This window comes from Chiloscyllium plagiosum, unplaced genomic scaffold (genome assembly GCF_037043375.1).
Source record: "Chiloscyllium plagiosum isolate Xiang-an unplaced genomic scaffold, Cpla_swu_hap1 HiC_scaffold_5, whole genome shotgun sequence".
NCBI lineage: Eukaryota > Metazoa > Chordata > Chondrichthyes > Orectolobiformes > Hemiscylliidae > Chiloscyllium > Chiloscyllium plagiosum.
Window position 1 is genome coordinate 38,810,942 of NW_028270143.1, and position 15,553 is coordinate 38,826,494.

General features: G+C 37.8%; 1 protein-coding gene across 6 annotated transcripts in view; it reads left to right on the plus strand.

Annotated features, from left to right (window-relative positions):
* The first annotated feature begins 2,323 nt into the window (after nucleotides 1-2,323).
* The window catches only part of etv1 (ETS variant transcription factor 1), a 143,762-nt gene continuing 130,532 nt past the window's right edge, over nucleotides 2,324-15,553 (plus strand). The window contains exons 1-6 of one of the 6 annotated variants that reach the window (XM_043689841.2): nucleotides 2,324-2,493; nucleotides 4,010-4,289; nucleotides 4,708-4,838; nucleotides 5,714-5,801; nucleotides 6,503-6,550; nucleotides 15,198-15,251. In XM_043689841.2, coding sequence (XP_043545776.1) covers nucleotides 4,779-4,838; nucleotides 5,714-5,801; nucleotides 6,503-6,550; nucleotides 15,198-15,251 — 250 coding nt within the window. In that variant the 5' untranslated portion in view covers nucleotides 2,324-2,493; nucleotides 4,010-4,289; nucleotides 4,708-4,778. Of the gene's footprint in view, nucleotides 2,494-3,319; nucleotides 3,453-3,497; nucleotides 3,619-3,667; nucleotides 4,290-4,707; nucleotides 4,839-5,713; nucleotides 5,802-6,502; nucleotides 6,551-6,624; nucleotides 7,098-15,197; nucleotides 15,252-15,553 lie in introns of those variants that run through there. The other 5 variants (XM_087987117.1, XM_087987115.1, XM_087987116.1 and 2 more) reach the window with 5 other exon arrangements.

Here is a 15,553-nt window from a genome sequence, read left to right on the forward strand (position 1 = left end):
ATTGTTTGGGTATGGCATCACACATGGAGATGGGATTTTACAATAATCAATGATAGTTCCACGGTCACCATTATTGTGTTTAGCTTTCAAATTCAGATTTTGTTTAATGAATTCAAATTCCACCAATTGTGTGTTCCCAGAGTATACCTCTGCTTCCCTAACCTGGGGATGTTAGCACAATGCACATCTCCCTGTAAGATATTTCAGTGGAGAAGAGATAGGAATGATCTTGAGACTGGAGGCTGATCAGAAAGGGCAGGAATATTAGAAGGTGAAATGAAAGATGGTGCAAAAATAATTAGGAGGGAGAGGGGAATGGAATTGCTAGGGCCACATTTTCTCTGCAAATCCCATTCCATGTGAAGGTTGCTGTAACTGATGATTTTATCCTTTGCCATCACATCATAGGTAACACCACCTTACATCCAAAGAGGAGACAAGCAGAGGGAATTAAATAAGACCAGAGCAATTCAAAAAGGTGCAAATGATGAATCAATAGTACCATTCTTTAGTGGGTTATTACTACTAGAATGGATGAAGGACAATACTTCCACAGAAAATAAAACAGCAAAGAATCAGACTGACAAAACCAGAAGATAGAAAAACAATATGCAGACAAATTCAAGTAAGGGCAATTTATCAGATACACAATCATATAGGAAATTGATTAACATGTGTGGAACAGTAGTTGTTACAAATCAAAATTAACACTTAATATTTGAACCATCAGAGGTAATGCAGGTCTACATATGAGCAGCTGCTATAGCTGAATACAACAATAATTATGATGTTTACCTATAAGGTGGTAAAGTCATTTAAATAAATATGCCAAACAGAATACTTTAAATGCAAAAAGCATTGATGCAAAGTTCATTTCCCAAACAACTTGTTTTTCTATAACCTCCCTCAATGAGAATAACATCTCATTGCAATTTAAATTAAGAAGAACCAACATACCAATTAGTGACAAAATGTGGAATGAAGCACCAAGTACATCTTTAAACTTTTTCAACAGTCAGTCTCGCATACAGTACTTATTTGCATCATTCTTATTCACAATGTCAGTTTACTCCAAAGGACTCAATTCAAAGAGAAATGGCATTCCATTGTCTCTGCCCTGTCACATCCTTCAGCATCCACTTCCCCCCGCAATGATATCCTCCCTTTCCTCTGCTTCCTTCCCTCCTATCCTGGCTACAAAGTGTCCCTTTCACATTAGGAAACATCCTCATTCTTTTCTTAGCAACCATTTACTCTACCTCCTCTATCAGAGTCCATTGGCCAACACAACAGGCAAGTTCTGCTCGACTCACTTGTGCATTCCCTGCACTAATATGTTGGTTCTGCACCCAAGAAATAAGAACTTATATCTTTGTAAGCGTTTCTGTTTTTTGCAATATGGGGTAGTTCTCTGGAGCAGCAGTGGTGGAAGTAGGCGAAGAGGAACAATGAATCAGTGCATTGAGGGAGCATATACGTTGATATGAAAAGCCAAAGATTGGTTTATAGGCATTACTGCTTAACTGACAACACATTGTTTTTACAGAAGCATAGAATTGTTGCATTGCCAATGGAAGCTGTTCAGCCCATCATGCCAATTGTTACAGTGCCAATGGAGGCCATTCAACTCATTGCTTCTGCACTGTCCAAATGAGTGTTGTGAAGTAGTGCCATTGTCCACCCTTTCCTGGAACCCTGCACCTTCTTTCCATTTAAATAATCATATAATACCCTCTTGAATACCTCATCTGAATCTGCTTCCACTACACTTCCAAGCAATGTGTTTCCGAACTGAACCACTCGATGTGTGAAGTTATTTTTTTCTCACATCACATTAACTTTTTATGCATATCTGGGCAGCACAAGCTGTTTGCCTCCAAAAGCATAGCTGCATCTCATGTGAAAGCTGTGATCCATTTGTTTCAAATCTCAAGCAGATAAAATAGTAAAAAGGAGCAAATGACAACATTGAGAAATACAAGGAACCAAAATGCTTGGAAAACAGCTTGAAACTACCACGGAATAAAGAGTGAAGCACCATTGTTTAGTTTTTCTGGTAAATGGGGGTTGGGCCATATCGAACAATTGCATCATAATCGTATTGATGTTTCTTTGAAGTACTACCACAATGAAGTATGTTATTAGGTTGCAAATCATTGAGCCATGGCAACTGATTTTGATTTTAATTGAACATGTAAGCAGATTCTGTGCACCAGTGATTGTGTAGGCGTAGACTCATAGACAGGCTATGACAATCCAGAAATACCAACAGTCTGCTTGATGTCGAGCCTGGAAAACAGCTGATATGTGGCGGTTTACTGAAGTCACCCCATCAACTACAGTGACTCACCTCGCCAATACAAGTGCTGAAACATGAGCACAAACAGCAAAGGGAAGTAATGGAGGTTCGGGGAAAACTTTCCTGAGCCAGAAATCAGTTTTGTCCTGTGCTCTTACATGCGCCGTGCAAACAGGGACTGCAAACGTTGACAGGTCTGTGCAGAAACTGAATAGCTCACATTGAGAAGAGGAGGGGCGCAGAGAGGGGGAAAGGAAAAATTACATTCAGGCTGCATCTAGTGTTATGTAACTAGTGTTTAAAGGAGTTCATTCTGCAAATGGAATATAAAGATTTAGATAAGTTTGTTTTACGTTTTCTGTCAACAAACTTTCAGTTTTAATGCAAAGACACCCATGTCCTATTCTCATATGCTTTAACGAGTTGACTTTCATAATTTACTTGCAAGCTTTGATTGTAACTTTTTGCTTGTTATGTCTCTGGATAGGGTTTCACTTTTTTTGTGAATGAACTCTTCCCTCCCCCAGCCCAGTCAAACTTCGGAATTTGTTTACTGAATGAACTCCTCCCTCCCCTTGGTCTCTCGGCTGATCTCTGTGAATTTGACCTTTTTTTGTGAATGAACTCTCCCGCCCCCTCGCTCTCTTTTATCTCTCGTCTGACTAAATTTTAAGACTTTTTCTGCGTGAATGAATGTCTCTGCACCACGATATCTTGCTGTCAAGACGTGTTGCCTGCATTTTTTCATTCCAGGTGAAATGAATTCGCCTTCTCCTTCACTTTGAATCGCCCCTTTCACTTTGAATCGTCCCTTTTTATTTATTCTTCCCCCCTCTTTCGCCTAGAGGGAAACTGTTGCTCTATGAATAAACACATCAATCAACTGAGAAGCAGCCTGCCCCATTGGTTAGCTCAGCAAAGCCATGCAAATACAGCTTGGTCATGCACAAAGCGCCACCCCCTGTTGCTGCGGTAACCATTCTTCCTGCCTGATGAGACAGCTTGAAAACTGTTTCACAGATTATATTAAAGAAACATTGGGAAAGAGACGGGGACATTTTAGGAAGTTAAAATAGCTCAGCCACAAAACTTTTTCAAACTCGCGTCGCAATTCGTAAAGCAGCATTCCTGCTTTGCCGTAAGATTTCTTCAGGCAAGTTGTCAACCCACGAACTTGTTTTTTTTAAAGGAATATAAAACATCCACAGTTTCGCAGGATGCGTCACTGTTGCCAGGGCTTTTGTGACTCTTATAATCATTAAACACGACCTGGGAGGGTCAGCAATGTTGCAACCGGTTCTTATTCAGTCTCTCGCCGGGTAATTAACATAATTGTCAAAAAAAATCATGTTTGATTTGGATTTGATCGTTGCAATGACAGATGTACCGAATTAAACCACGCAACACGGGGAAGCTTAAGTAGGCAGGACTAATTTGAATAAAGGATCAATATTGTTTTGCAAGGTTTATTTGTTTAGTCTTGCATCTGCTCCGGACCTGTCAAATATGTGTAGATGTTGCTATGGATTATTAATGCCGAATTAGATGTAGATAATAATGTTCAGGGGAGCTACGATGTCACCAAAACTTATTTTACATATCTTGGGTCTGTATCTTTCTCAGAAGTGTGATGAATAGAAATGGATGTGGTATGCTAACTGATTTAACCCCTCTCTTTCACCACTCTTTTTTTGAACAATTGTATTCTAGCCTGTGTTAGTCCTAGAGAAAGGAAGCCTGTATCTTTAATCAAGTAGAGAAGTGAGTGATTGACAGCTAGAAATTGGAGCCGATGAAACAGACAGGCGACCAATGAGAAAGATCCATTAGAAAACACTGGAGGCCCCTGGAGGAGAAGCAAAGGAAAAACGAGTGAATTGAACACAATCATAGGTCTGGGCTGCCTTGAAAGGACTCTACATCAACTAATTCATGCTATTTACCAAATCTGACGGGAATATTTATATGCGATCGCTCTGCACCCATTCAGGTGAGACCCTGTTCAACTTTTGCAAGCCGCTAGAGCATTACGTGATACAACGTTACAGAAATACTAATAATAAAACGCTCTCCATTTAGTCCCGTTATCTGCATATAAGGAAAACATTTGGGAATTCCACGATGATCGGCCATTACCAATTTACTGTGTGTTTTCCACGTTTGCAAGCCCTTTATAATCGATGCGAATGCATACGCACTGATAAGTCCGAAGTACCGGGATAGGATCAGTTTTGTGCTCTTTCCCCAAGCAGTTTGCTCATGTTTGCAGGCTGATCGCTATCTCTCTGGAACAGGTTGGGGCGGTAGTCTGGCATTTTTTTTGTGAATGGGGAGCTGAAGGCTAATTAGATATGCAAGTTCAGGCGGTCCATTCAAGATTTTTCTTTGGCCACCTTCTGTCGTTGTAGGCTGACCGGGTCCAGCAAGGCACAGTCTACCCACCTCAATGCTGAAGAGTAGGACGAGCTAAGAGTTTGCGATGAGCTGCGGAATCGACGGATACTACGACCAGCAAGTGCCTTACATGATAACAACTCCTGTAAGTGAAATGACAAGTGGGTTCATAAGAAGTTGGCAAACGGAAGGGTTGTTTTAAAAGTTGTTTTATGAAAGACATCATTATTAACTTAGCTCCTTTCACATTTGTAACAAAACAAAACACGAGCTGGAAATAAATAGTTTTTTTAAAAAAAATCAATTTGACTTTAATTCACTTCAACCCCACATTTCTGCCTTTGCACTTTCCTCACACTCCCTCTCCCAAAAGAAAAACAAGATTTGGGGAAGCACGTCATGTATAAATCTTACACTTATACCACAGCTCATCTCGGCTATAATATGTAATCATCATGACAAATTATGTAACGTAGCTTCGGTAAGTAGAAGGGTTTTCAGAAGTCCAATATCAACAGCCAGCAGTTGACTCAGGGTCCTGTTGCAAATAGAGTCGGGGAAACGTAAGTTACTGTGTCAAACTAATCCGGAGATGCGACATTCGGCCTTCTTCGCCCCTCTTATTACTCTTTGTCTTCAACATGACACACGTTTACTAATGCATCAACCTCCCAAACAAACCCGCCCTTTTCATACGTCCTTGCGTTTTAATAAAATTTCTTAATTGTTTTGGAATCTATTTACTATTCGTACGCAAGACTGTCCATTTCAAGTTACTACAGTGCTGTGTCATCAGTTGTTTAAAGGAAAATACAGGTGCACGTTGATAATGTAGGATCAGAATTTCACTTGAAAACATTAAAGCCTCAAAGTACATCGGCTCGTTATTTGGTTGAAAGTAATAGAGTGAGTTTGGAGAACCTGTCTCTCAGACAGGAGGAGCTCTCAGAACTGTGCTGAGGTCGTTTCGTCTAGCAGGTGTGATCCTCCACATTTTAACAAATGTTTTGTCTTCTATAGAAGCCACATGGAGGGAAATGTAGTGAAAGGACAACAAGTGAAAGGAAAAGAAAATTCATTGATACAGATTTAGCTCAAGATTCAGAAGGTAACTTTCTCCAAGATGAAATATTCTCTATTCCGCCCATTTTATCTCCCCAGCTCCCATTATTTGTTTTTGTTTTAATTGAAAATGCTTCAAAATACCTATTGACGTTTCCCCTGCTGCTAATATTTGTACTTATGGGTTTCTATATTAGTCTCCCATCTTAGAATCAAATGTGGTCACTTCACACATTTAGTACCCAGGCACAGGTCGTCTAACAGCACCCCTCCAATATTAATTTTTAGTTGTGTTCATTAATTCAATCTGCCATAAAACTTCGCATTTTTTCTGTTCGGCAACCCTCTTTAATCCATCGAGATTGTGCACAGTAGATAAAATAGTTTAATTAGTCAAACCGTTCAAATTTCTGTTGTGCCAATTGGATTATGGTGATCTTTGTCTTGTTCTAGATGAAAATGACGACATTTTTTAAAAAAAGTATTTTTGCACTTGGACCTGTTCTTGATGGCGGATGGGGGTTGGGGGATCTTTAGCAAGCGTTACATGAGATTGATCGATATTGCTGTTTAAATTTCTTGTCTGAGTATACAGTATTGCATTCAGCTGAAGGATACTGAATGGTAACTGAAGGTGATTAAGTCCGTTTCACGCATTTTCTGCTGAACGGTTGACTTTAGATTCAAAAGAAAACACTATACAACGCTCGACAATGTTTTTGACTTTCTTCTTCTTCTGCATTGTAGAACTCTTTCAGGATTTGAGCCAGCTGCAGGAAACCTGGCTCGCAGAAGGTAAGAAACTCTCAAAGCCCTGGGAGAGAGAATAAAAATGTCGGAAAAGAAAACAATTGCGACGTTTAAAAGTTGCGTTCCTAACGTGAAGCCCAATTAATTGAGCTCTAAAAGAGCCACCTCATGTGTCATGCATACATTATAGACTGTGATTAGTCTGCCTTGGGGAACTCAGGGCTGATCTTCCCAGTGTCATCACAGATTACCAGGAGAAATTGCTTCCAGTTTACAGTCACATCTGCTTTTGGGAAGATCTGTAGCCATCCAGACATCTAGACTTAAGTTTGAAAGCACCATTTAGTTTTGACTGGCGATGATTTTACTTGATCAATCTTCACTGCTGCAGGAGACGTTTTTAAGCGTGAATTATTAAGACACTAGGCTACATCCGAGCTCTGATGGTGCCAAAAAACGAGCTTTGATGTTCTTTAGGTGTTGTTTTCTGATGGCAAAAAGTGTTTATATTCCTCGATTCATCGCGACGGGATGCTTCAGGATTTGAGTGCAAGTGTCTTTTATCCAGCTTGTTCACAGCACACAACTTTAGGTTTGTAACTGGCATTTTAAATCTATTATACTTATCTGAAGGATGTGGCAAATTTCGAAATTAATTGAGTGATTTTGAGGTCTATAACTTGCATATGTTTAATAATATTTTAACCATATAACAACTTTATAGTTGGTGGCACGCATTCTTCAAATAATTGCTGTAAATTTCAAACGACACCACTGTTTTATGGAGAATTTTCAGCACGATTTAGAGATTGGTCTAAAAGTGTTTAAATGTGACAGTTTTATTATTAAAAATAATTGCTCAGAATATTCATTGAAACATAGAACATAAATACATTTCTACTTAACTCCACAATTTGTGTGACCATTATATCTGTGTATATATTTAAATAGTGGTATTTTAATGCATTGCCAAAAATGATTATCAGTTTTGCTAATCTTTTGTGGTTCTAAATGGTTTTATCAATGCAACTGCTGAAGCTTGATTCTAATCTGAGTGTCTGGGAAATGGTATGCAATTCATTGGCATTATTCTAAATATATTTAGGTGAAACTGATTAACAGTTGAGGCATTGATTTGAAGAAAATCAGTGTAAGGAAGCAAATAAACAAACTGGTTTGAAAATTTGAACAAGTGAAATATTTGCCTTGTTCCATTTTCAAACCTTTTTCAAATTCCTACTGTGTTGAGCTGCAGCCCTATCTTCTTTTCCTGTCAGGTATTGTGGCAAGTTAGACAAATAATTGTTTCCGGTCAACTTTTAAGTAAGATTGGCCTTAAAGAAAATTCACTATTTTCACTCAGTTCATCTACTAACATTGTGAGTCCCTTTTGAGATGTTGAATATCTTGTGAATAATCTGATTTAAATAACTGAGGCCAAAGGAAGAGGAATAAACATTTTCCTGCCTTTTCATTGGGCTGTGTGACATAGACCATGTATTTAAAAGTGTCTGAGATACCTAAAAAGACAGTTCATCTAAAGGAAAATGTTACTGCGAATTTCTGGACTGGGGGGAAAAAAAAAGTTACTGAAAACATGTTCCATGTAGTAGTAAGTAGGTCCTTGTGATGGGCTTGGTAAAACATCTATTTAGATGTATTGATAGCTAATTGGTCATACATTTTTCGTTTATTGCCTATGCTACTAAAGCACATTTTAATGTACTAATGTAGGTTGAACAGTTTGAATGATTTCACGCCGAATGAAGTTAAATTAATTCGCAAGCCAGATTGATACATTGTACAAAACTCAGCCTTTATTCCTTCCATTCCCTTTTCTACTGTTTACAGCAATGTAAGGTGAACACTAAACTCCATTCTAAGCTCTAATAATATCGAGCTTTTTAACTGCGAATAATAGAGATTCGGGGAGGGTGCAGCTCATATTGCCAGTAGTTGTCTGTGTGTGTGGGTAGCATTAAATGCTTGGGTTGTTGAGACAAATGATTTTGTTGACATAACAAAGCTGTGCTGTAACACAGACTTTCACTTTGGCATCTCTTTGCGAGTTACGATTTGCATCGATAACCGCTTTTATAGATTGTTAATTTTTGATATTCCACAATTCCCTTGTCCTTTAAACAGTTTTGCAAAGTAGCTGTGGTGCTACACATCCTCCTCCTGCTCAGCAGTATTAGCCCGTATTACCAATGTATTGTTTGCGCTGCAGTTGAAGTTGGTAAATAGTGATGAGCCGACTGGGGACTGGACGTACTGAAAACAGTAGTAGCCAAAGTGGATTTACTCATACAAATATCGGGCAAGATATTTTAAACAGTCCTAAAAATAAAATGTATCCAAGAAAAAATGGTGCAACATTTTTCCACTTTGAACAGTTTCTGTTCTGTTGCATTGCGATTAGCTTGTCATTTAAAGGCATTGCTGTGGATGCATTGGAAATAGCTGTGCGGGGAGTGAATACTGAGTTTATGTAGAATAATTAGAAGCCACTTAGAAGCGTGTATCGAACGCGTGGGCTACTGTTGTGTTAAAATGCGACAGTGTTTTGATTTTGTCGTGCGTTTTGGCATTACTAGTTCCATTGTTCGTTTTCTACCTGAAAACCAAAGCGAGAATAGAGGCAGGTTCGGGTACCTCAGTGTTATTTGTAATTAAGTGCGTATGTTTAAACCGCCATCCTTACTGTCCCCACTGTTCGCTTGTTAGCCAACCCCAGTTACCTGCATTTGCCACTTCCATTGCCTTCTGACAGTTTGTATGAAGTCAGCAAGCTTGTTACTATGTCATCAATCCCATTGTTGATCAGCTGTCCAGAGCACAAACTTCATATCCAATCATAGATTCTCCTTCCATTGATTTCTACTTAAGATTTAAAAAAAATTAGAAACTTATTTAGCACGGTTGACTTCTGTCTTCAGGGACTTGAATAGAGGCCAGGTTGGTCCAATGGCATTGCTGGCTCAAGGATCTTTACACAAATTTTGTTGAACTAGTGCCCATGGTACTAAGCTCTCAGAACTTGGCATTGATTCGTAATAGGTTGCTCATCAAGTTCTATAAGTGCTGAGTGTGGAAAATGGAGAAAAAAATCCATTGGAGCTAGAGAATTAGTGTTAAAGGTTGTGGTTTAAGCATATTGTGAGGCAGAACAGAAAGAGCTCTGTTATTAAGCTGACCAATGTTATTCTAGTCGTCAAATAGAGAGGATTTCAAAAAGTTGGGTCGTATCTAATTTTCCAGCATTGATAATTACCACTTGAACAGACAAATGTATCAAAATATTTGAACGAAAACAAAAATATTTTATTCTTCTGCCAGATGGGCGTCATACCTTGATTCACATGTGGTAAAATCGAGCTGCAAAGAGTAGCTAAATTCAAACAATGGTTGCAAATTCAATTGTGAAGTAGGATATGTGTTTGTCTCTTGGGCAGTTACTCATTAACACAATAACTGCTTCAGATAGTTATTCTGTTACACAGGTTAACGTAGTTCCCAACAGGTAGCATTGCTGCATTTTTTTGTCCAATTAGTTTGCTGTGGTTCTGCACTACTAATAGGTAGCATTGAAATCACAGTACAGCACAACATCAGCTTATTAAGCGTGTGATGGAAAATAATTGTCAGCTCCAAGCTAAGAAAGACACTACATATGTCAATGAATTTCAGCATTTTAATTTTGACTGAAGTACAAAAAGTGAATAAATGTTTACAGGGAAAGTTCAAGTTTCCCTTAACCAACCACCCCCCATTCTCCATAGCCAAAGGATGTGACATTGGTCTCAGTGGTCTGAGGCTCCAGAATCTGAATTGATTTTCTGAAGAAAGGCAGGGTTTTGTTTTTGCTGCTGTCGTAAATAATTGTTATGAACAGTTATCTTATTCATTGTCAGCAAGCAGTACCTTTTTTTTCAAAAAATAATTAAATGTCAGTTACTCTGTTAAATTTCCAGTTTTATATACTTGAATGTTCCTCATTCAAATTTTTTTTAATGGAGTTTCAATTGGTGGAGATGTCCATTAAACCTTTCCTGCTGGAGTTGTGGAAGTTGTTCTTTGTTGTTTACCAATGTTTGCAATTTTCTAAATACTTCTCACACAACATCACACTCTATCAAATGTGGACCATAGACACTCCCTTTGAATGGGTATTCACAATTGTAGCACCTGAAATTACTACTTTCTTTAAACTGAGCTGCAAATTACTTAATATTTGCAATTATTGTTAATTTTTTTAAGAGAAAACAAATGAATTTTGTTTGGGCAGTTTTTCATCTAATATCATTTTAAAATTTCTTGAACTGCAGAATTGCAATTCTAATTTAGATAAAATGCATAGGTTGAATATATATGGGCTTGAATTTAACTTATACCTTTCGTGTCCAATGGTACTATGAATCCTGTTCAGCCTTCAGAATTTTGCCCAGTGTCTTAAAGAAACATCTTTTTTATCCTTGTTGCAGGGTCCTATTTAGGGAAAATGCTATCTGGCTTCATCTATGAATTAGAAGTCTCTTACCTTTAGTACTACTTGGGTTGTGATGGAGAATAAATGTAGAAGCTGGTTTTCCATTTGTAAATTGCAGAAACTGGCTCCTTTAGTCTGATAGCACACCATGCACTTATACATTTTTTGTGGACGAAAACCCATTCATTCCCACAACTTTGGGAATTGTAGAGTGTTACTGATGGAGGGAGAATCGGCTTCCAGTCTTCACTCCATACTGGCAAAAGCTTTGAGGTTTTTAAACTTTGAGGTCCAAATGCTTTCTGTCTAGTAATGTCAGGGGTAAGCAATTTTCAGTTTTCAAGTCAATGTTAATTTCAATATTGTAGTGTCCTAACTTTGCTTTTAATATTCAGATGCTACTATTCTCAAGGAGGACAAGGAGTCTTATGCCATCCCCTTAAAGCCCTGTCTACAGTTTGCGTCAGCAGTTGTAAGAAATCGCTGATCAACCTAAGTGAACTGGGTCATTTTATTTTAGATGCTTTGTGGTTTATACTTGTACCAGAATGTGGTTAGCCACATTGAGTTTTTAAAAAAAGTAAAAAGATTGTTTTAGAAATTGTTATAAAATTCCACAAATGTTCTGTTGATTTTAAAAATATTATAGCAGCAAAACTGAGCTGGATAACTTGCATTTGGCTAGCATAGCTTTTCAGGAGGTCCGTATCAGAAATATAGGTGCACATTGATTTAAATGGTCAAAAAATAAAGTAAAACATTTCCCTAGATTCCTTATATGTGCTGACAGTGGCCTCGGCTCCTCATCTGCACTGCACAGTCAGATTTTCAAGAGTAAGCTGTAGGAAGTAAATTGTTCAATTCTCTTTTATCTTCCCATAGTCATCACCTCTCTGTTAGGATATGATACAATGCATAGTATTCACCCTCCAGTTCTTTGCTCAATCAGCTGTTATTAATTTGTGAAGCTTGACAGAGAGTGTCCACAAGCTATTCGATCATAGGGGTCATCAAGTAAGAGCCTGTCTTGACCTGATGTCGACAGCCTCACTGGATAATGCTCAAGTAGATTTTCACTTTTCTTCTTGATGCATTGAAGTTAATTAAACTTCTCTTCAACATATTAACAACTGACCTCCGCTAACTCTGCAAAGACTGTAGATTGATCTTGGGACGTTTTTGTTTTGCATGGTTCAGATAAACTTTCTAAAATTACCTCCTTGGATTATCAAGAAATACTCCATTTTCTCTGATGAAAATCAGTATCTGAGCAGCTTGTTGAACCCACTGAATAACATTCGATGATTTGAATTTAAAAGTTCTCCAATTAAATCTCTCATTCCTCCAGATTAATACTGTGCTTTTCTTTGTGTGTTTCTGTTCATGAATTATTGTTTACAATATATGTTTAACATCAGTTTGGTTCAACACCAAAATTATGTCCTGTTTAAAAGTGTAATCATAACATTTAATAAATCTGAATTAAATTGGTCATATGTACAAATCTATCCAGACTGTTTTCATAGTTGTCACTTTTTTTTATTACAAATCTGATCGACTGAAATTGCTCACTTAAGATGACAGTCAAAATTTAAACAGATGTAATGAGGGTGATGGAAAATTATGATAAGACTTAGCACAAGTACCAAACCATGCCTCATTCTCTTTATATTCCCCGGCGAATTCTTACTGAATTCTTGAATTAAATTGAAGTGAATTGAATTTATTGTCACGTGTACTGAGGCACAGTGAAAAGCTTTGTCTTGCGAGCAACACAGGCAGATCACAGAGTTAAGTAGCATAGATAAGTAAATAATAGGTAAACAGCGGCAAAAACAAAAACACAGGCACAGGCGAATGTTAAGAGCTTGTGAATTCATTCAGTATTCTAACAACAGTAGGGTAGAAACTGTTGCGAAACTGGCTGGTGCGTGTGTTCAGACTTCTGTACCTTCTCCCTGATGGGAGAGGTTGTAGAAAAACATTGCCAGGGTGGGATGGATCTTTGAGAATGCTGGAGGCCTTTCCTTGACAGCGGGCCTGGTAGATGGATTCTATAGATGGGAGGTTGGCCTTTGTGATTGTCTGGGGAGAGTTCTTTAAACACTATTCAATGTGTAATGCAGCAGTAGATGTATATTACTTGAACAGTCATGAATCTGCAAGACTAGGGGTCTAGTGGAGCCACTAGGGTTAAGGTTGGGTAGCTCTTCAATGATTGGCACATCATTCATTCATTCATTCATTCATTCATTCATTCATTCATTCATTAAAATAGAATCAGCAAAATTGGCTTCTGTGTTATACATTTTTCTATTTTTTTTATTATTCGCACAGTCTGTAATGTTTCCAAAGTGATACATAAGAAATGAAAGGGGTGATTGTCCAAGAGATTTGCATCATTGATTGGATTAGATTCTCTGCAGTGTGGAAACATGCTCTTTGGCCCAACAAGTCCACACCAACCCTCTGACCCATTTCCCCCTGACTGGTGCACCTAACACTAGGCAATTTAGCATGTCCAATTCACCTGACCAGCACATCTTTTGGAATGTGGGAGGAAACCGGAGCACCCAGGGAAAACCCATGTAGACATAGGAGAATGTGCAAACTCCACACAAACAGTCGCCCGAGGTGGGTATCAAACCTGGGTACCTGGTGCTGTGAGGCAGCAGTGCTAACCACTGATGCACCCTACTGCATATTTGAAGACCTTAGCAGGAGAAAAAAGAAAAGTGGTGGAGAATTTCTGTGCAGTACTCATAACATTTGTACTTTGGTGAAAGACTTGCCAAAACTCTGGAATCAAAGTTAATGGCTGCTCTTAGCTATTTATGTGGATTCAAATAAAAATATTAAGAATATATATATGTGTGTATATATAAGCGACCTGTGAAGTCTAGAATGAGTTGTTAGACTCTGTAAAATTTAGGGAACAAGAACAGGGATTGTGATGTTTGAAATTAGAGAGGTTTTCTGAGGATTTAAAATATAGTAGCAAGTATTGACCACACCTTTGGATACATGTTGACTTTACACTATTTTATAAAGTGGGTGATAGTGAAGTGGCAGTCTATTCTATATTTCTCCCAATTTTTAATCTAAGGTTATAAAAATAGCTGTCAATTCACTTGTTTGTTTTGTACTGTTGTCACAAAGTCAAAAGCTATCCTCTTGTTGATACTATTAATACACTTCTGCTTTTTGACCTTGCTGTAGCAAATATGGTCTAAATGGAAATATTTGAACCCTTTATATCCTGGAGTAGTCCATGATGAAAAGAACCTCAACTTTACTGTTTCCAGTTTACTCTCAGTAGAGTTACCAATAACCATCGACTCAGCATCAAAGATCCACCTATAATACCTGTTAATGCTGTCATCCTTCAAACTGAATATTGCAAAACACAGCAAGAGCTGGAGTCTTCCCTTCAATGATTCCTGTCTCAATTCTGAAATTATTCTAAATGTGCCGGTTGAAAATTTGAATAAATGATGTATATCAAAGCTTAGTGTGCAAAGTAACAAAAGAATATGAAGGGTAACATTTAAACTTTTGGGGTAGCCCTTTCATATATTTAAATATATATATGCTTTTATAAAACATTTAAATTATAAATTGGATCCCAATATTTAAAGTTGTCATTTAAATTATAACTTTGAAGATCATTCTCTGCTGTTATTCTCTGTTTCTGTTTTATTGTAGGCTTTATACTCTTTCCCACCCTGTTTATATTTTAAGTATGCCTTACATTAATCGTTTGGGCTTTTAAATGCAGCATTTAAACAAAATGAAATCCTCTACAATCTCTACTGGAAGGATCTTTAGGAAGGATTTGACTCAGAATATGTCAAAAATTACATAAAGCTGACTCCTAAAATACATTTTACAATAGTGTAAGTTCATTGCACATGCAAAGAATAAATTCTTTCTCTGGTATCATAGGACAGTTAAACCCCAGCATCTTCTCCGGCAAATATGTTAAAGGCTGCTAAAATGAGTTTTATTTAAAGATGGATTTGCAGTTCTTTGGGTTGTGGATGTTGTTGTAGGACCAACTCTCCATTTCAAATATATTTCAGATTATTGAAAGAAAGCAAGAGTGGCTTTGACAAAATGTTGGAATTCAGAATAAATCTAACCCTTTTGTTTAACATTCAGTATTTTCACACATTTTCTTCTTTTTTTTTTTCTTTTCAACAGCTCAAGTCCCTGACAATGATGAACAGTTTGTGCCAGATTTCCAGTCTGAAAACTGTAAGTACAGTATGACTCAGCTGATTACCCTTTTTCATTCTGTTTTTAAAATTGAGCAAAACATTTTATGGTGTTTTGGAAATGAAGGAGGTGGTACACGGTGGGATTTTTTTTCCCATTTCTGAGTAACATCAGCAAAGCCAGGACTTGGGCTGTATGTTATGAATGAGTCTGTTGTGGCTGCAGGCAGTTCGAGGAAATACCAACTGGATCAAGGTGTTAAACACAGAGGGATCTGTCATTCATATGTTCTCTGGACTGAAGACAGATGGGGAACCAATTGCATGCAGCTTCAACAGCTT